This window comes from Urocampus carinirostris, chromosome 2, assembly GCF_059441175.1.
Source record: "Urocampus carinirostris isolate Australia breed hairy pipefish chromosome 2, RoL_Ucar_1.0, whole genome shotgun sequence".
NCBI lineage: Eukaryota > Metazoa > Chordata > Actinopteri > Syngnathiformes > Syngnathidae > Urocampus > Urocampus carinirostris.
In genome coordinates, this window is record NC_142350.1 from 62,745,998 (window position 1) to 62,771,916 (window position 25,919).

At 38.0% G+C, this 25,919-nt stretch overlaps 1 protein-coding gene across 1 annotated transcript in view; it reads left to right on the forward strand.

Annotated features, from left to right (window-relative positions):
• agmo (alkylglycerol monooxygenase) overlaps window positions 1-25,919 on the forward strand; it is a 70,714-nt gene that overhangs the window by 14,264 nt on the left and 30,531 nt on the right. The window contains exons 2-10 of the mRNA XM_088327475.1: window positions 549-679; window positions 1,811-1,962; window positions 18,554-18,657; window positions 18,732-18,827; window positions 19,542-19,608; window positions 19,885-19,950; window positions 20,742-20,821; window positions 21,215-21,349; window positions 24,648-24,764. Coding sequence (XP_088183601.1) covers window positions 549-679; window positions 1,811-1,962; window positions 18,554-18,657; window positions 18,732-18,827; window positions 19,542-19,608; window positions 19,885-19,950; window positions 20,742-20,821; window positions 21,215-21,349; window positions 24,648-24,764 — 948 coding nt within the window. The remainder of the gene's footprint in view (window positions 1-548; window positions 680-1,810; window positions 1,963-18,553; window positions 18,658-18,731; window positions 18,828-19,541; window positions 19,609-19,884; window positions 19,951-20,741; window positions 20,822-21,214; window positions 21,350-24,647; window positions 24,765-25,919) is intronic.

A 25,919-nucleotide genomic window follows, 5' to 3' on the forward strand; every position in this document is an offset into this window, starting at 1 on the left:
TTGAGTTACAGGGACACCATTTTTGTAACGCGTTACTCCCAACACTGTGCACATGACTAATTAAATAAATTCCAGCTCAAACTGAGAAATGCATAATGTGACCAGTTTACCACCTAATCTGTAATTTTTACACAAAAGCTATGCTAATCTCCAATCCAAATACATGCTGTAAAATGCACTGGTGAGTGTATTTACTGCAGTTTTGGAGCACTTCTCAGTTGAAAAATTCTCAACAACCAGAAGTATACCATTGACAGTAATAAAAATAAGATAAATATGATAGATATGTAGCAGTTTTTTTGTGTGTGCTTTTTATTATTTTTGAGGTAATGTACATGGTCCATTGTGTTCCTTGGCAGCCTCCCTCAGGCTAGTGGTGGTGAGAAGCAAACATTACGGATGACCACACTTGAAAGTTGTCTTTTTTTTCTCAACTGCTCCAAAGAAAATAGTCCTGCAGGAAAAAAACATGGGATGTCATGTTTTTATGAGCAAAAATGGTGCTGATTCGTGATAGTGTGTATTTGTGTGCGTGTGTGTTTTTGCAGGCCAACCCTCTGTTCCTGGGCCTTGTGATTCTGGAGATGCTGCTGTGCTCGCTGATGTCAGAGAAGAAACTGTATAACCTTCTTGATGGGATCATCTCTATCTCATTAGGGATGATATCCCGACTCCCACTGTGAGTTTGCATCCTTAAATCGAAATACCGTAGTTTCCGCACTAGTAAGGTGCACCGGATTATAAGCCGGCACCCCCAAAAATAGTCTTTTTTTCATATATCTTTCATACATAAGGCGCACCGGACTATGAAATTGCATACGATTGAGATTACAGTAACAGCTACCGTGTATATTCACAAGCATACACTTACAATATATAATGGTGCAATCATTATTTATCGGATAAAATCGTAAAACATTGTTTGCAAATTAAATCGAACCCGGGTCGCAGGGGTGAGGGCGCCGACACTTTAACCCTAGACAACCAATGGTACAGTTGACATACAAAAAGGCATTACAGCTTATCTCTGTATCAGTTTTTACTAATGTTGACAGAAACACTGCTTTGCACAAGGGATTTTGTTCTGCATTCTCAAGTTTTAAACAGTCTTGTCATCACCTTTGAGTCAATAACCTCTCGGTATAATATGTACGTAAAATAACTGGTATAGTGATTTGTTGAAAGACTGTATTCTGTTTCATTCGTTTGCATGTAATTGACCCACAGGTGAAGAAGGGGAGAGACAATAGTCTATTAGAATGCAGAAAATTTGCACTGTGGAAGTCAGTGTTGCAGTACAAATTGTGTGATGATTTGATTATCTAAAATATATTTTCCTATGTCGTCTGTATCACTGACAGTCTATTGGTAAAGTGTTGACGCCGCATGACCTGGAGTTAAATCATGTTCAATGCAATGCATTGGGATTTGGGTAAGCAGTGATTGTAGATTGTTCAAACTGCGTTAGTGTACTGTATCTGTAGATACTGCACCCTTTATGCATTGTACTCTGTGGTATATGCGGCGAACCGGGTTATAAGGCGCGCTTTAAATTTTCTAGCTAAATTGGAGTTTTTGGGTGCACCTTATACTCCATAGGGAAGTCTTTAGTATTGTCCCTCTCTAGAATGGCTGGAAACATATGTAGCACACAGTTTTCCTACTTGTGAAGCATAAAGTCAGTTGTTTTCCAAATTGTTTTGTCAAAACCACTGGAAAAAAAACACCAGTTCTTTGACCTCCAGTTCTACTTTCGTTCCACTATGAAGTTTACGACTCGCATTTTACTCATACTTTGTCCTCCCTCAAGGGTTTTTGTGCGAGGTCTGGAGCTTTCGGCCTACGTGTACGTGTGGGAGCACTTGCGTCTGGTGGAGCTGCCCTGGGAGTCGCCCTGGACCTGGTGGTTCAGTTTCCTGGCCGTAGACTTCTGCTACTACTGGTTCCACCGCTTCGCCCACGGTATTTGTACATTCACTTTCGCATTCTTGGTGAAATGCTTTTGGGGAGTAATTCTTCTGAACAGCACATAAGACCAAAGATGTTTAAGGCTGTTGGATTATGAAATTTATATAGCGCTTTTCAAGTCAAGACTTCCCAAAGCGCTTTACAGTGTGCTTCACATTTCCCAATTGCGGCCGTGCAGCCATGTAAGGCGCTAACCTGCTTATTGGGGGTATCAGGGGTTCAGTGTCTTACCCAAGGACACTTCGACATGTAACACGGAGCAGCTGGGATTCGAACTGCAATCTCTTGATCCCAAGACGAGCGCTCTACCTCCTGAACCACTGCCGCCTTATCAGCATCAAGGTCTTATATAGTTAATGCATGGGATTTTTAATTTTAAATAGCACTTTATGGATGTTGTGTTTCATTTATGCCTTCTGGTGGGAAAAAAAACATTTGTTAATATATATTGAATGCGATATTAATTTAAAATACATATAAACATGCATTTTAATGCTAGTCTGTGTAGAAATTTGAATTTATTTTCCAAAAATGAGTTTCGACTAAAGGCAGATGACATATTGGCCCACCATCTTGCTGCTAAGGGTACCCCCTAAAACAAAAGTCTTGTGATGGGCTGGCAAAATAAAATTTGAAGTAGAACGATGCAGTTTGGTCTCTTTGAGTCTCTGTAGTTTTAATTCTTTCTCGATGTTTGTGGCAATCGTTTTCAGTTGCACTACACAATGCACTTACATCTAGGGGTCAGCAGCTCTCACATACTTTTCAGTTCTGGACTTCAGCAAGTATGATACCTAAAAATATGGCTCAGTATCTTTAAGATAGAATTATGTTTACGTTATTATTACATTTTGAGACTTCCTTTATTGAATTACTGACTTTTCAATACATTTTTGTGGAATTTATAATACCATATTGATGAAGGTGCTTTCTGCAGATGTCTGATCAAATCAATTCAAACCTTTTTTTTTAACTTTTGGCAAGTCAAACCTATTTAGCTCTATATTAGTCGCAAAATACTTTAAATTCACTGCTATAGTCGTTTTTGGCATTGACTCTGTTCAAATGCTATTGAAAGGTAAAAACGTCTTTGAGAGTGAAGAGCTTCAGAGCCCCAGACTTGACGAAAACCTACAACTCCCGCTAACTTAAACCACCCCAAAAGGGCTGCTTGTATCTTTTAGGTACTACTAATAAGACATCTATCTATCTATCTATCTATCTATCTATCTATCTATCTATCTATCTATCTATCTATCTATCTATCTATCTATCTCTATCTATCTATCTAGACATCTATCTAGACATCTATCTATCTATCTAGACATCTATCTATCTAGACATCTATCTATCTAGACATCTATCTATCTATCTATCTAGACATCTATCTATCTATCTAGACATCTATCTATCTATCTATCTAGACATCTATCTATCTATCTAGACATCTATCTATCTATCTATCTAGACATCTATCTATCTATCTATCTAGACATCTATCTATCTATCTATCTAGACATATATCCATCTATCTATCTAGACATATATCCATCTATCTATCTAGACATATATCCATCTATCTATCTAGACATATATCCATCTATCTATCTAGACATATATCCATCTATCTATCTAGACATATATCCATCTATCTATCTAGACATATATCTAGACATATATCCATCTATCTATCTATCTATCTATCTATCTATCTATCTATCTATCTATCTATCTAGACATATATCCATCTATCTATCTATCTATCTATCTATCTAGACATATATCTATCTATCTATCTATCTCTATCTATCTAGACATATATCTATCTATCTATCTCTATCTATCTAGACATATATCTATCTATCTATCTATCTATCTCTATCTATCTAGACATATATCTATCTATCTATCTATCTATCTCTATCTATCTAGACATATATCTATCTATCTATCTATCTCTATCTATCTAGACATATATCTATCTATCTATCTATCTATCTATCTAGACATATATCTATCTATCTATCTATCTATCTCTATCTATCTAGACATCTATCTATCTATGTATGTAGACATCTATCTATCTACCTACCCTGATGATATCCCTTGACAAATACATACAAAAACAAAGAAGATTAAAAAAATGGAAAAGGTTGCAAAAAACACACACAAAATTTTTTGGGGACCATGACCAACCCAAATGCCCAAACAAGTTAAGCACCTCGGCACCAAAGTTGGTCATGCTTTCGTCCCTCCAGATGAAAACCGGACACTCGGGTCAGGGTGACACAACACACTCTTCTGTTCAACAGCAGGGCCCGACAGCTTTCACTGGTTTACCCCTGCTGCATCATACAGGTGCCCTGCCCATTCCTTAGAACACGTCTAAACATCCCGCCATCCTTTCACAACACCTCTCCACTCATTCCTATCACCAACAAGAGCTCTAGCTTCCACTATATTTGGACCTCTTTCCTGCAGTGCACTCATAACAACATCCACTCACGTCAATCGCAGCCTTCCTTTTGGTCTCCTTCCATTTACTCCTGCTCTGTAGATCCTCTTCAACATTAGCTCCTCATCCATCCTCTCCATGTGTCCAAATCAACCGAGTACTCTCTTATCCACACGCTTGCTCAGTTCCACTACTACTCCATTTCATTTCTCAATCTATCCAATCGTGTCACTCCTAACATACTCCTCAAACACTTCATCTCAAAAAACATTAAATTTCCTTCTCAAATCTGTGTTCAGGCTCCAAGTCTCTGCACCATACAAAAATCGTATAATAAACATAATAAGACATGTCGTGCAAATGTATAATGAGACATAATGGTCAATAATTATTAATTGATGAATCATTTGTTAGGATGCATTCTGTACATCTTTTTTCAAAATTACATCCAAGTGGCAGTGTATAAAATGTTCTTATATTCCAAATTGTGCTGATCCAAATAAGTTTTGTACAGTCCCTTGTAGATATTCAAAATTTCCTTTTGAGTGGAAGGACGGAGGCCATAAATCTTGGCATTTCACGTCGTGGAGAGCATCCAATAGAAAATTGCTAAAAGATTAACGTGGTGTGCAGGGACGTGAGGCTGTCATTAGCTCCATGTATAACAGCACTTTCAGCTTTGAGTCTTTTACGGCCTGTTCCCTTCTGCCATAGCCACATGAAAGTGGGACCGCGGCATAATTAAGTAGAAACACTTTGGAGAGGCAGTCAGACGTCCACGCTGATGTCTTCATTACCGAATCGACGTTTCTGCTTGGATTAAGACTCGCCACACGTGCAAATTTAGGATTCTGCCTCGATGGAAAACATCCCCGGCCCAAACCAGACTTTTTGCCATGGCGAGCTGTTCCGTGACGCCGCTCTCACTTCCGCTGACAGACCAAACGTACCGTTTGGATCGTTTCATTTTATGGGAATAAAGTTATGTATCACAATGGGGGTAATCCAAATGTGCGCTAGATGAGTTACAATGCTCTGATTCAAAGGAGCTGGAAATCTGTGAATTCGTGTGCAAAGCACAACTTTCGTTCAATTTGAATCACAGCTCCTTGGCACAGAGATGAGGCGTGACAATCGCAAGCTCTATTTTTGGTGACAATGCAAAAAGTTCAGTTGGAATTTTTTTTAATTATGTTGATCACAAGTACCAGTAAAATAATCTTGGATTGCTGACTGATAATTTTGCTAATGTTATGATTACTTTTCTAGTTTTGCCCAAAATAATTCTTTAAACAAATAGTAAATATATTCGAGATAATTTTTGGGCCACTTTTAGTGGAAATGTAAGCATATTAATACAAGAGAGTTAAACAAAACTATAAATAAATGGTAAATTCTTAGTAAATAAGATTTTTATTCAAATTTGAATGTATTAATATTTTACTAGTATTTCATTTATATAATGTATCTGTCAATTTCTCACTTATATCAGTTGGATGTGGTCATTTTTTATATTTTGAGTATTTTAATCTGCTTTTAATTAGTTAAACTGTAATAAACTGGCGAGGAAAGCGAGCTCTCTTGTGGGCACAGAGCTTGACAGCCTGACGACAGTAGCTGAGAGACAGGCACTGAAAAAATTGCGGTCAATCATGGACAATTCATCACATCCACTACACGGCATTATATCCAGACAGAAGAGCAGCTTCAGCGACAGACTGCTGTCACTGTCTTGTACCACGGACAGACTGAAGAGATCTTTTCTTCCTCATGTCATGAGGCTCTTTAACTCCACCCGGCGGAGTAAAGGCCCACATTAAACCACACCCCATATTACCGTACTTTTATTGCAGTGTGTATTTTATGTAGCACTATTTGAATACTCTATACAACACGCTACAGTGGGTATTAGCACGTCACATTGGGTATTTGTATATTGTATTCCTTTTGCCTTATTATTGTATAGTTCTCAGCGAAGGGATGCTGCTGGAAATGTGAATTTCCTTGCGTGGATGAATAAAGTATCTATCTATCTAAACAGGAATAATTTAAGACTAATACATTTTAGATATAGTTCAATAAGATATATAATATGAGCAAAAAATTACCATCTGACCTATCATTTAAAATGAGCACAATTATCTGCCATATTATAGGCACTTTTCTAGTTTACTATGTATTTCACACCTTCATTTTGAGGAATATTTTTTTCTGTTTTCACCAATTAAAATTATGAAACATCCTTTCTTATTTTTCTTACTTCAAATCAAATCAGTTTTTTGTAGTGCTGTAAAAACATTCAGTGTATATTAAGACAATAAAATCCCCTCCTTTGATTTCTACCCAACAACCCCAAAAAAATAATACACAGAAACAAACCATGGTTAAAAAACAATAAAACAAAAAATAGCAATCCAAATTAAAAATAATTATGGCGAGGCACAGGCTTAACAATATAGTAAATTAATTTAAAAAAGACTTACTTAAAGTATTGTAAGATTTATAAAAAAAGATCCTTAAAACTACAACCAAATTGTGGAGAGGCGGTATGCTGGGAGCACGGTAGCAGCCAGGAAAAACATACAGAGAGTAATCAACACACTCGGAAAATCATTGGCTTCTCTCTGCCCAGTCTGGAAGACATTGCCGTCTTGCGATACCGCAGCAGAGCGTCAACATTATAGATAGATAGATAGATACTTTATTCATCCCCTAAGGGAAATTCACATTTCCAGCAGCATCCCTGAGCTGAGAACAGTACAATAATAAAGCCAAAAGAATACAATATACAAATATCCAGTGTGACGTGCAAATGCCCACTGTAGCGTGTTATATAGAGTAACTAAATAGTGCTACACAGAATACATATTGCAGTAAGATTCGGTAATATCCAATGTAGGTGGTGTGGTTTAATGTGGGCCTTTACTCTGCCGGGTGGAGTTAAAGAGCCTCATGGCATGAGGAAGAAAAGATCTCTTCAGTCTGTCCGTAGTACAAGACAGTGACAGCAGTCTGTCGCTGAAACTGCTCTTCTGTCTGTGAGACTTTTCTCACCCCAGCCACCTTCTTCTCTTTGATCTGTTGCCCTCTGGTAGGTTCTATGGTTCCCTTAAAACAAGGACTAACAGGCTCAGAGACAGTGTCCTTCTCAGGGCCATCACCACCCTAATCAACCGTGCAAAACTGTGAAAATATATATATATTTTTGTTGCTGCTCGTGTTATTGCACTACTTTTCATTGGACAATTGTTAGGATGTACTATTCTTTTATTTAACTATTATTATAACTTCTGCCAGTCTCTAAGCAATACTTTATAAATATTTTGCCTATTTATTCTGAAAGTCCTTTACTTTTTTCCTCTTTAAAATCTTTATTAACATAAGATTCAGACTTTAAAGCGCAATCTATAAGCCGCACCCACTACATTAAGAATAAAATTGAAATTGTACATACTTAAGCCGCATGTGCCCACATTTACAAAGAAAGATGGTACACAAGGTTTTAATAATTTACGGTACCCTAACCCTTTAATGTTTTGACAGACCGCGGGTGGACCGCAGGACTTTTGATTAACAAATACGTCTGTAAGATGTCACCAGTCACTGAAATATGTCATGGCACCTACCACTGGAAAGCTCAAACTCTTGGGATTCAAGATATGACATTATACTCACCAGAAAACATCACAAATAAACAGATTTATTTACAAATTAACAGACTTGTAAAATTGATTCCCAATATGGTATGTTTTTCATGCGAGTTTATTCATGCACAAAGGGCTCGGTTACATTAAACTTGCGTCTTCGTATATTTCACGCGTCTCACTCTAGCCTTACAATTAGCCGTATCATTGCATAAGCCGCAGGGTTGAAAGCTTGGGGGGAAAAGTTGCGGCTTATTGTATGAATTTTACGGTACATGTTTACCCTGGAGTGCCATGTGTAATCTCGTTGCATACATTATTTCATCACGTTGATATGAAAGACAATAAATCTCTTCTATTCTATTCTAAAATGACTTGTCAATGCAAATAAGATTGTTTCATTAGTTTATTTCATAAATAAATGTCTTATAAAAAGTGAGTGTGATTTTGATAATATTCATGGTTTTATGCTTTATTGAGGAAACTTGGTACCGAGATATTTTTTGCAGATATTGAGAACCTCTATCCAAAGGTAGTGCTTTTAATTTGATACCAACATTTATATTACAGCATGTTTGCTAAGAAGCTATGTTTAAGTGAGTTGAGGAAGATTTTCCAACTGAATAACTTGCATTGCATTGTGAATCTTCAGTTTAGTTCTTGTGGTGTTTGTCTGTCATTTAGCTGACAGAGGAGCCAGTGGAAGCTCCCCGCCTCAAACAGTCCAACCTGACCTTTAGTTAAGCTGTGACCGCATCCATCAAATAACCTGAGCAGCGCACGAGAATAGTAAAAGGGAGCGTGGAAGCAGATGGTTTGGGGTGCGCGCAAGACGGTCCGGGGTCGGACGCGGCCATGTTGTTGACAGGCACGTTGATGCTGTTTACTCTATGCCTCTATCTGCAGCGCCACTAATGGCAGCTCTGCGTCTAAATGCGGCCCTGCCGGCAGAGCACAGGCCATTAATCAAACCCTCAACTGTCCCGCCTTTGATTATACATGAGATAATAGAGTCGTCTCGCCAGGCCATGTTGCTTTTAGCGGTCCAAATGGCAGAGCGGTCTGGCTAAACGGTCACGTTTGCGTCTCTAATGGTTTGTAGTCTCGAACTGGAGACACCGCTGTATAGATTTTCAGCTCTTGTGGACATTTTTGTTTCCTAAATTGGAGGAACGTGCAAATAGATGACAACATGGAAATTAGGGTACAGTGTTATGTTCAAGGACACATGGAAATGGGTGTCATAGTCAAGGATCGATCCAAACATTTGGGTTAGGAAACTCTACCACTGAGCGGAGAAATTGCAATCCACTAAAAATGATGGAAACATATCTTATTTTCGTGGTAGCCACTCACAAGAATGTTGGCGTGCATCGGTATCTTATTTTTTTAATGTGACTTTGGTGCAGGTATCTATCTGTAAATTTGTACTAGCTACTACAATAATCCCTTGCTATAACGTGGATTACTTTTCATGGTTTTCGCTACTTAGTTATATTTTTTGCATTTTCTTTGGCTAAAAAGTCTTCCTGCTTATTATTTTTTAAAGATACAACAATTATTGAAAAATGAAATACAGTTTATACAGTACAGACGCTCCCCCACTTACGACCATTCGACTTACGCAAAACGGTAGACGTCGGGACGTCGAAAAAAATCCGTACATTGCTGTAAATTGGATTTTGTATTGTGTGCACCTTTTTCAGAGTAGAGGACAGTACTTTAGTACTTATTTCCGCCGCGTGGCGCTGTGAGAGGTCACCCAGCATCCACCCTCAAGAAGAAATCTGTCTTGTACTTCCTAGTTCGTGTATAAACACTCTGCACTTTATCTCTAGCTCGCTAAGAACTTTGACGTTTTTAGTGTTTAATACCTCTCGCATCCATTCAATATGGTTGGTCTAAAAGTGTAAAAAGGTGAGCCGTTTCATTTTTAACGAAAGGGGAATAAGAAAGCTTGATGCTGTTGAGAAAATCGCTTTTTTCTCTTCCACTTCCAAAAGTAAGTTAAACTTAACTTTATTTAAACTTATTGTCAAGTCATGTTTATTTTTATAGCCCATAATCACAAGGAGTCTCAGAGGGCTTCACAGACGACAAAATGTCAACACCTAATATGTAGCTGTGTTTTTCAGTACTATGCTTTGTAACATTATAGAGCATATTATTTAATGTTTTGTCTATTTTTTTAGTAGAAAACAATACAGGTATTTATACGAGCTTTAAACATGTTTACATTATAAAATATGCTATTGTGTACATATAAACCTAATAATCTTTGTGATCCCCTAATTAATAGTTGCAGTGCAGGATTTTGCAGACTTCACATTCATTAGCAATCTTCGATGATGTTGTAATTTGCCACCAGTGGCTGAGATGATCCAGATTAGAGCCGAAATGGGCAAAAGTTCCCGTGAAAAAAATTGTTATACGGCGTACACAATCTGAAGTGATCAAAAAACGTAACAAATACAGGGAAAACGTATAAGTTGACCGGTATGCTATCAGGAGTTGTAAATTCTGATAAACAATGTAAAAATCTGTTTTAAGTAACATCATTTTAAGAACACAAAATCAGTCAGTATGCTTGATGCCTTTGCAATGAGGCATACTCCACTTCAAACTAATGTACATTTAAATGGAGGGCCTCTTACTGCATTATTTGCTGGGGGGTTCAATTATGCCAGTCGGCGAGGTCAGCATCTTTCAGGAGCGTTTTGTTGAATTTGTCTGAACTTTTCCCGTCAGCTGCGCGAGAGCAGCCAACGAGCACGTGTGCTCAGCACTCCTCCCGTATGGATGTTATTGTTTCAAGAGAACTGCCAGGGAAGCTTCAACTTGGCCCCCCTGGGGGCCACTTCATAAATCTCAGTGCTGACGGCCAGTTCCTGGTCTTAGTTCAGGTTTGACCAAAGTTCCTTGTTCCCCCGCCCCCCGACTTACAATCCAGGATGTGGGAGTACCGATGCCGCTGAACGAGAGTGAAAGGCCTCACGGGAGGCAGAGATAACATCAACAGCATCAGCGGGGCTTTGAATCGAGACGAGCCCGTTACAACCGCTTAGAGCAGTGGTTGGCAACCACCGGGCTGTGGACTCGTACAGCGCCGGGGGTCTTTTGTTACCGGGCCGCACAAAAAGAGGCAAAAGTTGCCTTTTGCTTTTAGCTTTTAACCTAATAGTTTGTGAGGTTTTTCGATGGTTAGCGTATTTGAGCATGTATTGATCAGTCGACAAATAATGCCAAACACTATTGCTCAAAATTGGATGCAATGGGTAAAGAACCCAGATTACAGCAGTGAGTTTGGCATTAATGACATAAGAAAAGGCATTCGATTTTATGTCAACATCACACAATCTTTTTCTCATTGTACAACGTTATATTGCCTTTTTTTTTTATCTTGAAGGCACACGGGATTGATCATTGTTGTTAAAAATTTTTTTTTACTGAACCTATTCCCATAACGCTCCATTACTGTGATCGAAAAATCATGTGTGCCTTCAAGATAAAGGGCGAGACAACGTGATACCTTGAATAAAAATAGTGTCTTTTCTTGTGTCATTCAGATCCCTAGTGGTCTACTACTAACACAGTGGATTTACGCGTCTTCTTCTTCTTCTTCTCATTAGTATTATTGTTGTTGGTATCATAACTAATATTATTCGTCAGCCGGGCTGAGATTTTTGTCAGGGATTAAACCGGTCTCTGGTACAGATAACGGACTCTAGGTTCAGGAGCTGGATCTGGCCCATAATCAATTGTTTAATAAATACACATTCTATTATTGAATAATCGCAACAAGGATTACCAGAAATTGTTGACATTTTAATAAAAGGCCTCCAACACCCTCATTCAAAATTGTTCAGAGATTCAAAAGATCAAATGTGCACAATAAAAATTTAAAATAATGGCTAGGAATGATCGAAAAGTTTGTAATCAATCATCTGTTCAATATTTCTTCATTGTAGCCTACATGGTATTTCCAATAAAAGGAATAGTATCACTTGTTTTACGGATTATATAAGATAGCATTGTGCACAACATCCAATTCAAATTGCATACAACAAAACATTCGCAAGCTCTTTCAAACATTTTCATATCATCAAAGATTTTTCAATAAAGTAAAAAAAAAAAAAAACGTAAAAACCGAAAACCCCAAAATACCTCATTAGGCTGTTTTGAGTGTGATTTTTTATGAGAATCACCCTTTGGCATTAATTGTAGTTAGCATTAGAGTTTTTTCTCTTCAGTTTCTTGAATATAAGAAGGAAAATAACATCCTTAAATCAAAAAGGGAAGAAAAAAAATGACGGTAGATTATTTTGCTCATTTTAGGAAATATTTTCTAGCACAATTAGACACAAGTCCTAAAATGAGCAAAACTATATAAAATGAGCTAGATCAATTTTGCTTGGAAAAAAATAGGAAAAAACACTTAAAATAAACTCTACCATTGGGGTCGGAATTTATTTTTGCAGTCTACACTCCTTCCTAAATTAAGACCTGCAACCTCCATACTATAAAAGCAGGGTTAAAAAAAAAAGCTTTCAACTCTGCGATATAGCAGTTAACCGCGGATAATCTTTTCCGATGTCAGTAAGACCATGTGAGCTGACTACCATCAAGCACAGTGTCTACATTCATTGCCACTGGTGTCATAATGATGATGGGAATATTTTCTTTGGGGCCCTCGTTGCTAATTGAGGAAAATGTACAGACGACTACCAGTTTAGCGACGCTGGCCGCGTCTGTACCGCTATAGCCGTTCTATGAATCTACTTTTAGTCGCAAAATGTCACCAAGATAATTTCAGCCTTTAGAGATCTGCAGTCGCTCCATGGCACTGGTAGTTGACTGAATAAGCTTACAGTATGGAAAGCTGTTGCATCATTTATTCCATAGTCTGGGTATCCACGTTATGGTCTTTGTAGTTAAAGTGTTTGCTTTTACATTATTATTTGAAAAGCACAAGTGAGTCGTTTTGGGAATTGTTTTTAGGTAAGTCATGTCACCCTTCAAGGCTGTTGGTGCCCCTGTTAAGTTGTTAGATGCTATTCGTCTAGCTACATAGGCTTAACTCACAATAGCTAATGCTGAGTGCATTTTTTAATGGATTAAAGAATTACAAATGAACTGATCCAAATGTGCAAGTTAGCTAACTCTTGCCATTGTTTCGAAACCTGAATTGTACTGTACACTTCATAATTGTGTATGAGAGAATCGTTGTTTGGAGTAGGCCAAAGTGGGCTTGACCAGGAAGAGTGTATTTGCATTGGTGTGCGTGACTGAGCCGAACAGTGGTGTAGCGGTCCAGTCCTCTCTGGTAGACTCTCCGTGTTTGGGTTGGCTCGCCAGCCTAGAGGCGTCCAATCTAAACATGGCCATCTACTTCACAGCCCATTAGCGCCATGATTGACAGGACAAACTTCCATTCGCAGGACTTTAAATCAAGCACCCCCTGCTATTAGTGCCAGGAAGGCCTTCATCTGATGTCATGCTACTGGAATTTCCCTAGCTTTTTTGGACGATAGCTCAATTTTTCAAAAAATGAACATTAGGAAGGTTAGGTTTTGACCAATTATCGATCGAATGTAATTCACTTTGGGGACGGATCATCTGCTGATGTATAAAATGCTAGTAACTTATGATCAGTTATAACTTTGTAATATTTGTTTCAGAATATTTTTTTCCAAACATTAGACTATCATCTGTAATCATAATGGAATCCATAGATATCATAGCTGTTATCTAATTAGTAAACTTTGTCACTTTATGGACTGGTGTCAGTTTTGCTATGAACCAAACTTAGGCCAGGGGTCCGTCAGCAGTGGAGAAAGCTGTCCAGAGTTGTGTCCTCAGTGGTGCCCCATGAACTGTGAACTGATCGCTGTTGATGCCCTTGCAACAGTGATTGTATCCTGGTCATCCTAGAAGGGCGATTACCTCACATGCAGCCCCTTTTCAAGGTTTCTTAATTTTCCTCATGCTGAGGTTTTGAGTTTTTCCTTGCCCTCATGTAGGTTTCAGATCAGGGGATGTTGTAATGGTGGTCTCTGCAGTCCTTTAAAACTTGTTCTGATTAAGGGCTATACAAATAAACCTGACTTGACTTGATCGTTGAGGAATCAGAGGTTTATCGCAGTGGAGATTGTTAGCGATCTTCAGATTATCTGCATTCAAGGAATCTTCTGTATTTCTGCTAACCTTTTAGTATTTTTAACTTTTCACATTGTTTTAATTCTGTTTTGATTCAGCCGCGTTAGGATAGTTTTAGAGGGCGAGTCCAGCTTCCAAACAACAGGCGGCAGACAGTTAATGTCTTCCTTGTAAAACATAACAAATGTTCTGAGGATGTTTCTGGAGGCGGTTGGTCGAGCCTGAGGTGGGTCCGCTGTTTTTTTGCATCTCACCGCTTTAGATTTCTTTCCTCCAGAACGGCATCTGCCAAACTATGTGGCGTCCCATTGAGTTCAGAGATGAGGACATGGGCTTTTTCAGCGAAGCCTAGCGCTTCCCACTTCCTAGCGGTGACAAGCAGCATCAATCTTAAGGGGGCCGCGCTGCTGGACCATGCCAAGCTACATTACTGTTGCGTGAAACGGAAACGGGGGGGAAGCACAGCGGTACTGTAACAAAGCATGAACATAAACTCTTTGTACTTTTACTCAGCAACAAGTATCGTTAAATTCGCACTATTAAGCACACCTGATAATAGGTCGCACCCATTTCATTTTTAAAGTAAAAACATTTTGTACTTGCATAAGCCGCACCTGACTATAAGCCACATGTGCCCACAACATGATGTATTTACAAAAGAAGACGGTAGATGGATAGAGTTATAATAACGTACATTAACCCCTTAACGTTCCGACAGCCTGCTGGTGGGCTGCCGGATTTTTGCTAAACAAATACGTGTCTGTATGATGCCACCCGTCTCCTAAATACGTCATGCCACACATCATTGGAAAGCTTAAACTCTTGGGATTCAATATAAGAATATTTACAATATAAGGGATTTCAATATACTTATAAACATCAAAAACAGTCTGAAACCAGATATCCGAAAACTAAAAAGCCGGCGTAACTCACCATTGCATCCTCTGGCCGTCTTCAACTTTTTTGAATGCCCGCAAAAATCAAGGACAATCTATAGAAACCAACCGTGTAAAGTATTCATTCAAAAAAACACGATAATGTCAACAGATAAAGAGAAATCCGCCTAAAACATTTCTGCTTCATTGGACGTTGCTTCTTGTAATCCCTTCCTTTCGCCACAGTATTTCCGTTTACTAAGAAACCGACTCATTTAATTATTCCCAATATGGGAATCAGCGCTCCCCTTTTGGTTGGCAATTTTTTCCATGATGAGGATCTGTTCATGCTAGTTTTATTCATGCACAAGGCGCAAAGTTACATTAATCTTGCGTCTTCCTAGACACATCTATTTCACGTGTTTCATTCTTACCTTTACTGCTCAGCGACCGTTAGGAAAAAATGCATAGATTAGCCGCAACCTTTACTGCTCACGACCGTTAGAAAAAAATGCATAAATTAGCCACAGCGTTGAAAGCTTGGAAAAACTTGCGGCTTATTGTCCGAATGTTACGGTACTTTAGATTGATTATCACCACACTCACACGCACACAGGGCTTGTTCAAATTGGCACTCAGCATGTTTGTTTTTGGCTGTGTCTGTTCTGTAGACATCAGTTCAGAAACCGTCAAACTTATTGGCTTGCAGTATGTTGGTTGTTCAAATTCCTGGAGAAAAAAAACTCCTTTAAAAAAAGAGATACATAGGCTATATTACATTTTGACTAGCATGCAGATATTCCATTCAGACCAAATAGATTGTAAATCGTTACTCTTGATAATCAAAACAAAGCGGTTTGCATAATAGTGTTGGACTGCAACAAGTGATTCTTTAATTATTTGATTATTCCATGGATTAGTTGTATGGAAAATCCATGACCATTTTAGAAAAATGTATTTGAAACAACATTATTTAAAATCACAATTAAATAAAACGTATTGACTGTATCTTAGTGATAATTAACACAAATCCAAAGAGAAAACTTCAATGACATTTCGAGTTTGCAAGGAGAACTAAAGAAGAAAGTGCAAATATCCTGAGGATATAAAAATCCAACCTGTTCTAAAGGTCCTACCCCAGGCCCTTCCGTTTTATTAAAATCTCCTAGGTGACAAAAAGCAGACAAACCCTAAAGGGTATGTAAATGCAAGAACCGCAATATGATTGGCAAATGGTGACAACGATGTAACAGTACACAAGCTCCCAATAATAGTCAAAATAATGAAAAACATTGTGCAATAATAGTGAAAAAAACACACCCCTTGCATTTTAGGCAATCTTCTTTGCACATGTTCAATAGTCAAAATAGAACATTCTTCATTGTAAGCAAGCAGAATAAAGACAAATGTCCTAATAATCATCAAATGATTCTCCTATGGGCAGCACGGTGGAGCAGTGGTTTGCGTGTGTGCGGCACAGTTCTGGGGTCATGAGATTGAACCTCCTGTGCAGAGTTTGCATGTTCTCTCCGTGCTTGCGTGGGTTTCCTGCGGGCACTCCGGTTTCCTCACACGTTCAAAAACATGCATGCCAGGTTAATTGGTCGGTCCAAATTGTCCCTAGGTTTGAATGAGGGAGTAAGTTGTCTGTCTCTGTGTGCCCTGCGACTGGCTGGCCCACTGCCCGAGGATAGCTGAGATGGGCTCCAGTACCACCGGGACCATACTGAGGATAAGCGGTGCAGATAATGGATGGATGATTCTCTTATCAATTGAATACTAGTGGGGCACTTAATCAATTATAAATCGCTTGTAAAATATATTTCCAGAATTAGATGATTATCGATTAGCTCTTGAATGTTGATTTTCTAGAACCACAAGTTGAATTTTATTTTCATCGTAAATCTTTATTATGCCGCTGATAACAGTGCAATGCACACAGGTATAATATAAAGAGTGAAAAAAAGCTTGGTTTAGTCATCCAGTGCCTACTTACACCTTGTACACAGCTGTCTATTCCAGGAAGAAACACTTTTAGTCATTCGATGGAAAGGAATCCTTCAAATCTTTTCACATCACAGGTCTGCGCCTCCTTGTTCGGTCCTGATCCCGAGCCGTGATTTGTACTTGGAGCGTGTCCGTTCCCCGCAACACTCCACGGGATTCAGATTCTCTCACACCTGCCGAGTTCCAGCAATAACTCCAACATCCGACTTTTCCTCGGGAATCCATCTGGATCCCCCTAAGGACCCCTCCCGTTCCTTATTATATGAAGTACTTTCTCTGATTGGACCTTGGAACATATTCACACTTCTCAACGTGTTTGTTCAGGTGCGAGGGACCCCTGGCCCACAGCCTATATGACTGTTGGCCTCGATACAGTTCACAAGCGTGATTCGGATGCGATAGAGCACTTGAAATCACAAAAGCTGTAAATCACATTTTTGCACCTGAGTAAAATACCAGGATGAACTCATAACTACCCACTAAAATGCTTTAGAATTGGGCTCAGTTGCGCAACTAATACTGAAATCACTTCTGTGCAAAAACACAATTTAATTTTGCTTTATGGTGTTATTGGAAGGAGTTTTAATGCCAAAGTGCTTTCGGGTCCAACCAGTGGACTGGAAAATTTTACCCGGTAACCCTTAAACATTTTCATTATTTTAAAGGTGGGGTTTATCGTATTTTCCTCTGCCCTTATCTAATTTTACACTATTTTTATCAGAGCTGTTCGGGGCAAATCACATTAATTTTGAGAAACGGTTGCTGGAGGGAGTCATGCTTGTCCCCGCCGTTATTTATTGTTTTTTGTCTGTAGAGAATGAAAATGGAGAAAGTAAGAAAAGGCCTGCTTCTAGTAGAGTCCAGACACCAAACCAACCCTCAAAAAGATGGAAAAAGAAGAATTTATTCGAGCACATCAATTAAATGCAAATATTCGCACACTCATCATGCATGAGCTCACTGAGGCTGCGATCAGGGCTTTAACTTTTAAAGTTTAAATACGTTTTCATAAGCATTGTTCCTGAGTGCCAAAATGTTTTTTTTTAAAAAAAGGATGTGTATAGGCAAAGTGCCCTTGTGTTAATGGAAATTGTTGTTTAGATGTTGGAGGTATCACAAATGCAATAAATAAATAAATAAAAGCACCTGCTTGAAATGCATTGTGTGACAAAATGCAGTTATTTTGATAAGTTTTCTTGGAAATGAGTATTTTCAACTGAACGACAACATTTTCTGTTGGCCTTCAAAAATGGGCTGTCATTCACATTTCCCATTTAACAGAAATATCTGGCATTTAATGAGTTATGCAGGGGATGACAGCAGAGAGTAACAAGGTTCCAAATTGCGTACAGCTCCTTTGAATTAAAACGATCATGAAAAAAATATTTGTTCTCAAATTTATATGTATTTCCTTTGAAATGTCGTTTGTGTTTGTCATGTGTTTTTAGAGGTTGCCATTCTATGGGCTGCTCACCAGGTCCACCACAGTTCCGAGTACTACAACTTCACCACGGCCCTGCGGCAGCCACTGACCCAACAGCTTACGTCATGGGTGCATTTCTATTAAAACATACATTCTACAAACGTGAAATATTGTTATAAATTCATAATTGACGTTGCGTTCAGATTTTCTACCTGCCCATGGCTTTTGCCGTGCCCCCGTCTGCCTTCGCTGTCCACCTCCAACTCAATCTTCTCTTCCAGTTCTGGCTGCACACAGAGGTCAGTGTATCAGGACGACATTTCAAAAAGGACAAAATCTTATTTTATCTGTGCGTCCCTGTGTGCTCTTTTCTGGACTGTTCAATATAAATCGAATGAGGGTTTATATATCTACTATTTTTTGAAACTACCTAAAATTGAGTATATTTATAGCAACCCCATTCCCATTCTTTAAGTGAGCTATTTGCCAAAGTGCTCGTAACAGATGCTTTTTCTCAAGGCATGTAATTCAGTCCCCGTTTTTTATGCCATTGCTGAATGAATGTTGTGGTGCAGCCAATGTAAAGTAACATAGGACAGTTTTTTTTTTCATTCAGTCTAAAGAAGCCAGAAATGTTATTTCATCGAAATAAATGAAAGATTACAGAAGGATCAGGAAATGTTTCCAGCCAAGCAATTCTGGAGCACATGTTGAGGGCAATAAAGTCAAGACTGGCTCTCACCTACATTAACTATTTCAAAAGTAGTGTGATGCAAGTCATGGATCTTTGAGTCTTTTTGATGCATCCTATAATCTTAAGGAAAACTTTAAATCTGCAGCTCCAGTTTCACAATCCTTGAGTTCCAAAAGGGCTAACTTGTTTTTCCATTTGCGGCATGGGTATTTCAAACTGTTTTCAATGATGTATCATACATTTCGTGTTAATCTTTCCCACGGGTGAAGCACAGCATAGAACCGATGGAAAACGGAAACATACTATACTTTCCGTTCAGGTGATCCGAGACATGGGACCGCTGGAGTGGATCTTCAACACACCCAAACATCACAGAGTTCACCATGGTGAAGATCTTTTTATTGGTCATGTGAATTTTTACATATAAAGAGATTTCAAACACTAAGAATCTTCCATAGCTTATAGCAAATTACTAAATACATAAGAATTTTCTCAGAGAACTATGAATATCAAGAAAAAAAATCTTAAATGCTACTAAGAAAAAATAACAAATCTTAAAGTTTTCTTTATTTTGAAGTACAATTTTCAATATTTGGCAACTCTGTATGTAAATATTTTAAGTAGTAGCCAAAATGTGATTATATTGTTAACCACTCCAACAGGAAGAAACTTGTACTGCATTGACAAGAACTATGGAGGAATTCTGATCATCTGGGACCGATTGTTTGGTAGGTAAACACATTGATAAGCTTAAACGAGTGAAAAAGGCTTTTGTTTGCTCCCCAAAAAGTTGTTTTTCTAAATTAATACATAAAATATAGTGACTTACACTAAAACCTGAGTGGTTTGTTGTATTTGCCTGTGAGTTAAAGTTCAGGATAGTGCAGAAATGTTTTGTTGCTAGCGTTAACAGAGCTTGATAAATTGAAGATGGGTCAATGCTATGTGTAAGCATTAAGTGGCTAATGTTAATCGTAGCATTTTTGTAATCACTAACATGTCAACCTCATCCAATTACTCCCTTTATTAATGATTGCAATTCCACTTATCAGGCGATAATAAACCTTACAAACACAATGCAGCACCTATTTACTCACAGCGAGACTGACTGTGTAGAATCAAAAACAAGGCTAATCTCTGTTTATTTTATTTACCGAATTAATGCTTAGTCGAGGTTAACATTTGCTAGTGTACTGCGGCAATTTTAGCTACCGACGATGACGTTGTCATCTGCTACCAGTGACTGAAATATTCCGGATTAGATCCGAAATGGGCAAGACAAAATCGGACTGACATAAAAAAACAATTTTTTAAAAATGTATTTCTAAAAAATCATTTCCCCTTACAACAATTGTTGTGCGGCATACACAATTTGAAATGATCAAAAACCACATATAATACAAGGAAAACGTATAAGTTGACAGATATGTACTTGTTACAGTACAATAGTAAGTCGCATATTGGGTTTAATTTTGGCATCAAAAAACAAAGAAAAGCTAACTTTGTGTGCCGTTTACAGGGACTTTCGCACCAGAAAATGAAAAAGTGGTGTATGGCTTGGTCTTCCCAGCAAACTCTTTTGAAATCATCACAACTCAAGTGAGTACTGGACTTTCTCACTAGCTCATGTACATTCATGCTTGCCAGCATCTGTCCAATAAAAATGCAGTTTGTACATGAGTGGTCGAATCAGATTTGAAATTGTTGTGGCTGTTTTTAAAAAGCTGTCTGAATCAGTGTATGCAGTTTTCTATGTGAGCTTCTTTTGTAGCTTAATCGCTAGGAGTTGCTATTTTTATTATCTCAATCATTCAACATTTATGAAAATGAATCTCCTTGTGTCTCCTTGTTTTTTGAGTTTTTGAGTGAAGGAGGTTGCAATTTTCCCCGCGGCACTTAACCACAGGACTGACATCACCTACATGCGTGTGTTTGTAATTTAATTGTAATTGTTTTGTTTTTGATTTTTTTTGTTTTTTGTTTTTTTTTCAGTTCCATTACTATTTGTCCTTATGGAGAAGGTCAACCACCTACTCGAGTCTCAGCGACAAAGTGTCAACTTTTGTTAAGGGTCCAAGTTGGACACCTGGAAACCCTCGGCTGGGCAACTACGATCACGTTCCAAAGGTGGGTGAAGGACCTCGTCGTGACCTGGCATCATTCGAAAGGCGAATTCCTCACAGCAGGAGTTTTAGGCGACTTTTAACAAGAAATAGCCACATCAAATAAAAGCTGAAAAGCCTTTGTAGACTGAGTACAATAAGTTCATTTTCACCGTCTCTGGGATTAAAACCGCATGGAGCCACAGTGTGCAAATGTGTGTGTATGCTTGTGCGTGACTGCAGAAAGGCTCCAGTGGAAGGAGACGGCGGTTTGCTTTGAAATAACGTTGATGGTGGCACGTGTTGTGTTCCCTCATGTGTAACACTAGGGGGAAAAAATTCACAATTCAATCCTTATTAATTCAACCGCGTGAGCTAAACAAGATAAGATGTATCTCGTGGTTAGTCATGCATGCAGGTGTGCCAAGGAGAAGTGCTTTCTCGGGGAAGTCCTCCTAAATTGTGAATGATTGGGTAATTAATTTCAATCACATTTTTTTGTTGTTTTCTAAAGACGGAGAGAGGTTGACTAACTCAGCAAATTCCAAAAGATGGACTCATGTCTTCCAGTAAAAAAATGGAAAAAGAAAGACCAACCCCGAGAGCTCATTCTCATTTCTGAGAAACTCATTACAGAAACAAAACGAATTCATAGGTGTCAGATGATGGTGACAAAACCTTTCCAACATTGGCTTTGTCAACGTGCTCACACTTGACACTTGTTTTATTTGTACCGGTAATAAGAAAACCGCAAACTTAACCCGAATGTTGTGTTAGAAATTGGCACCACAAACCGTTGTTAGCGGGTCCATTTTTACCCTGGGTCTAATTCAGTCGTGACTACCAAAAAGAAAGGAGTATCGCTCAATGTAGTTAATACCACATTCTAACAAACATATGCTTGCATAACCATATATTCCCATTATACTTTGATTACATGGCCCCTGAGACTCATCAGTTATTACAACTTATAACCTTGAAACGGGTCACTGGAGACCCTAACGCAACATAAGGGTTAAGCATTGTTGCATCAAAGAAAAAGTTTGGTTGAGAGAAAAGGAGAGTTTCTATACAATGCACGAGTGCAAGGAAATACTATGCACATTATTGAAATTAACAATTGATACGTTTAGAGTTAATAAGGAAAGCAGACATTAATGGATTTTTAATTGCAAGGAGAACAGGAGAGGACGGTTCCGAACCCTCAGATGAGAAATTCCGACCTGCTCTGAAAGCCGAGCCATTAAAAAATAAATAAATCTAGCATGTAACAAAAGCAGATCCGCGCTTAAGAACAGCGACCTTGGGTGTCCAGAAAAGTGCTTTGAAATAATATGTATTACTTTTGTTATTGTTATTGTTATCATTATTAACATTAATGGCTGATGATGACAATGATGTAAACAGTGCATAATAGTCGAAATAACAAAATGACATCCTACGCAATCCCCTTTGCAGATATCCAATATTAAAAACAGAACAAACGTATAAATAACATATTTTTTCTCTGCAGGTGTTCTGAAGATTCAATGTTACCTTTGTAAATCACCGAAAAAAATAATACCGTTAAAAAACAACACATAATAATATTTTATTATTAGTTATTAGAAAAATAATATTAATAATACTATTTAAGAAAATATTATTAATAATAATGACATCCATCCATCATCTGCCCCGCTTTTCCTCAGTAAGGTCAAAAGGGGTGCTGGAACCCATCCCAGTCGTCTTCGGGCAGTGGGCACCCTGAACTGCTTGCCAGCCAGTCCTAGGGCACACAGAGACCGACAACTCACTCGCTCATTCACACCTAGGGACAATTTGGATGGGCCAATTAAGCTGACATATGCAATGTGGGAGGAAACCGTAGTGCCTGGAAGACACCCCTGGATGCTCAGGGAGAACATGCAAACACTGCACAGGAAGCTGGTCGGTGGATTTTAACCCATGACCTCAGAACTGTACCATGGACGCGCTGACCACTCGGCTGCCGCGCCGCCCTTAATAATAATAATAATAATAATAATAATAAGTGATGCCTGTTAATACCAAAACATTCCAAACATTCAATTGAAAATAATTAGAAATCAATTTATCTATTTCTTCTACATACGTTAAGTTATTTGCACAAAATTATTAAAAAAACACATAAAGCCAATCTAAAAGTAATATAAAATATGAATATACTATAGGGTGGTCCTTAATGGGGGTCGAAAATTTTTTGGGGGAAATATTGGGCTCTGACCCCCCGCATATGTTCTTATATCGATAAAAACACACTGTGTGCAATTTTGAACAATTTGGATAATATTTAGAGGTAGCTCAACGACTTTGAAATTTCCCAAAAATGGTAAAATTTTGGCAATTTTCGAGAAAAAACGGAAATCTTAACCCTATGTGTATGGTGTTTTAGAACATCCAATTTCAGTCCATTGCTTATAATTGTAACACAAGAAAAGTTACAAGTAACTTTGTACACTAGGTATGTGCGAAAAATCCTTATTTTTCATACCAAAATTTCAGAGGCCTTGAGCGACCTCTAAATATCCTTTGATTTTGATGAAACTTTGCCTAATTACGTTTTGTATATATTGGAACATATTCAAGGGGTCAGAGCATGAAATTTTAAAAGTCGAAAAATAAGGACCACCCTAATATACTATAATAGTAAATACAAACCGAGAAGTACTTCATAGGGAAAGTAATTTAAAAGACAGACGTGTGTGTGTTTTATGTGTTTTGTGTTTATTAAAACACACATTAAAAAGAAATACTGAGAAAAGAAAGAAAAGGAAAAACTTCGAGCACTGTGTTCCTTCAAACACAACATGTGTTATCACACAATGTTTATTACAGCACTGTAGAACAACATTGCCACAAAGTTCTATTTAAGTGGGGAAAATTAACAATGATACTGACATTGTATATTATTCATAAGGCCAGATAAGTGAAAGCTTTATATTTGCTCCATTAGAAGCTGGAAAATGTACTTCACTGTGATTTCGACACTCCCCATGTCATTCATATCAAGATGGAAATCAAATGAGAGCCGCCAGACCTTGAGAAAAATAATTATTTCACTTCCAGACATTTCCAACTGACCAGTATTTTTTTCACAAGGGATTGGGAAACCACAGTCGAGGAAAATCTTATCCATTGAAATTGTCTTCCATTTTAGTTGAGTGGCCATTTTTTGTGTCATTTAGTCTCTTTACAGGAGCTTTTAAAAGCTAAGCTTGTGTGAAAGATATTGCTTTACTAATAATTTTCAGAGTGATAAATTGTTTCAAGAATGCTCACCTGTTTTTTTTTCCATCTGGCAGGTGACCGGCAAAGAGAAGCCTCATGATCCCAGCTGCTCGCTACCCTTGCAAGTTTACGTGGTGACACATTTCCTGCTGGTCTTGCACACTTACCACGAGCTCTTCGAAAACCAAGCAGTACGTACTTGTCACATTAAGACACAAGGGAACTACAGCAAAAAACTGACAAAAACAAGGCTCAATAGGAAAAGTGTCTTGTGAGGCATCTGGTTACTTAATGCAGTGTTTTTCAACCAATGTGCTGGGGCACACTAGTGTGCTGTGAGAATTTTCCCAATTTTATCCTTCAAAAACTCAGGCCATTATTCAGTATTTTTGCTTTCTTCAGAAAATATACTAATAGTCATCCATATCAGTAGGTGGCAGTAGATTTGTATATATTTCTTATGTACTAATTATCTGCTCATGAGGTATGACTTTAGCCAAAAGGGACGGATTCAAATGATAGACACATTGGTTAGGAAATAAACGCTTGTATATATATCCTAGCATGCACCGCAAACTACTTCTTCCGGGGAATGTAGAGTTAGTTGGTTGCTGCTTGCCGTTGTTGCGAGACCTGATGTGACCTGATATTGATCCATATATAAGGCGCACCGTATTATAAGGCCCATGGTCAGCTATTGAAAAAAAAAAAAGGTTTTTAGGTGCACGTTACAGTGCGAAAAATGCAGTATATGGATTCTGTAGGAAGAAATCAGAAGTCAAACGCAGTTTTCCATAACGCCCACTTGATAGCAGCAACGTAAGATGTGGATTGTGTCCTCAATCCATATTGTTGTACAATAAAAAGGCAACATTATTATATAATTTTTTTAAAAATGTTCATAAAGTACAGTACTATTATTTGTTAAACAAATACTTGTGCCTGTAACGTATTCTTAACTAATAAATAAATTAATAAACAAATAAAGGTTTCTACTTTGGAAGGCAACCCCCATAACAAACAAGAGATTGCTGTGTACGTTTTTGGGACACCCTGTATATGGTTGCTACTATTTTCATCTAAGATTAAAAACACAATTTGTTGTCTGAAAGATCATCAAGGAAAATGATAATTACCAAGTGGATTATGGTATGGATCTACTAATGAAAGTATGAACTATATTGAATAATAAAAAGTGTAATTTACCTTGAAAAAGCACCAAATAATAATAATAATAATAAGTGTCCCCAAACAACACAATAGTATTTAAACACATTTAAAAACCTTCCTCAAATTGCAGAAATAAACACATTTTGTACTTTTGTGGGTCAAATAAACGGTATTAC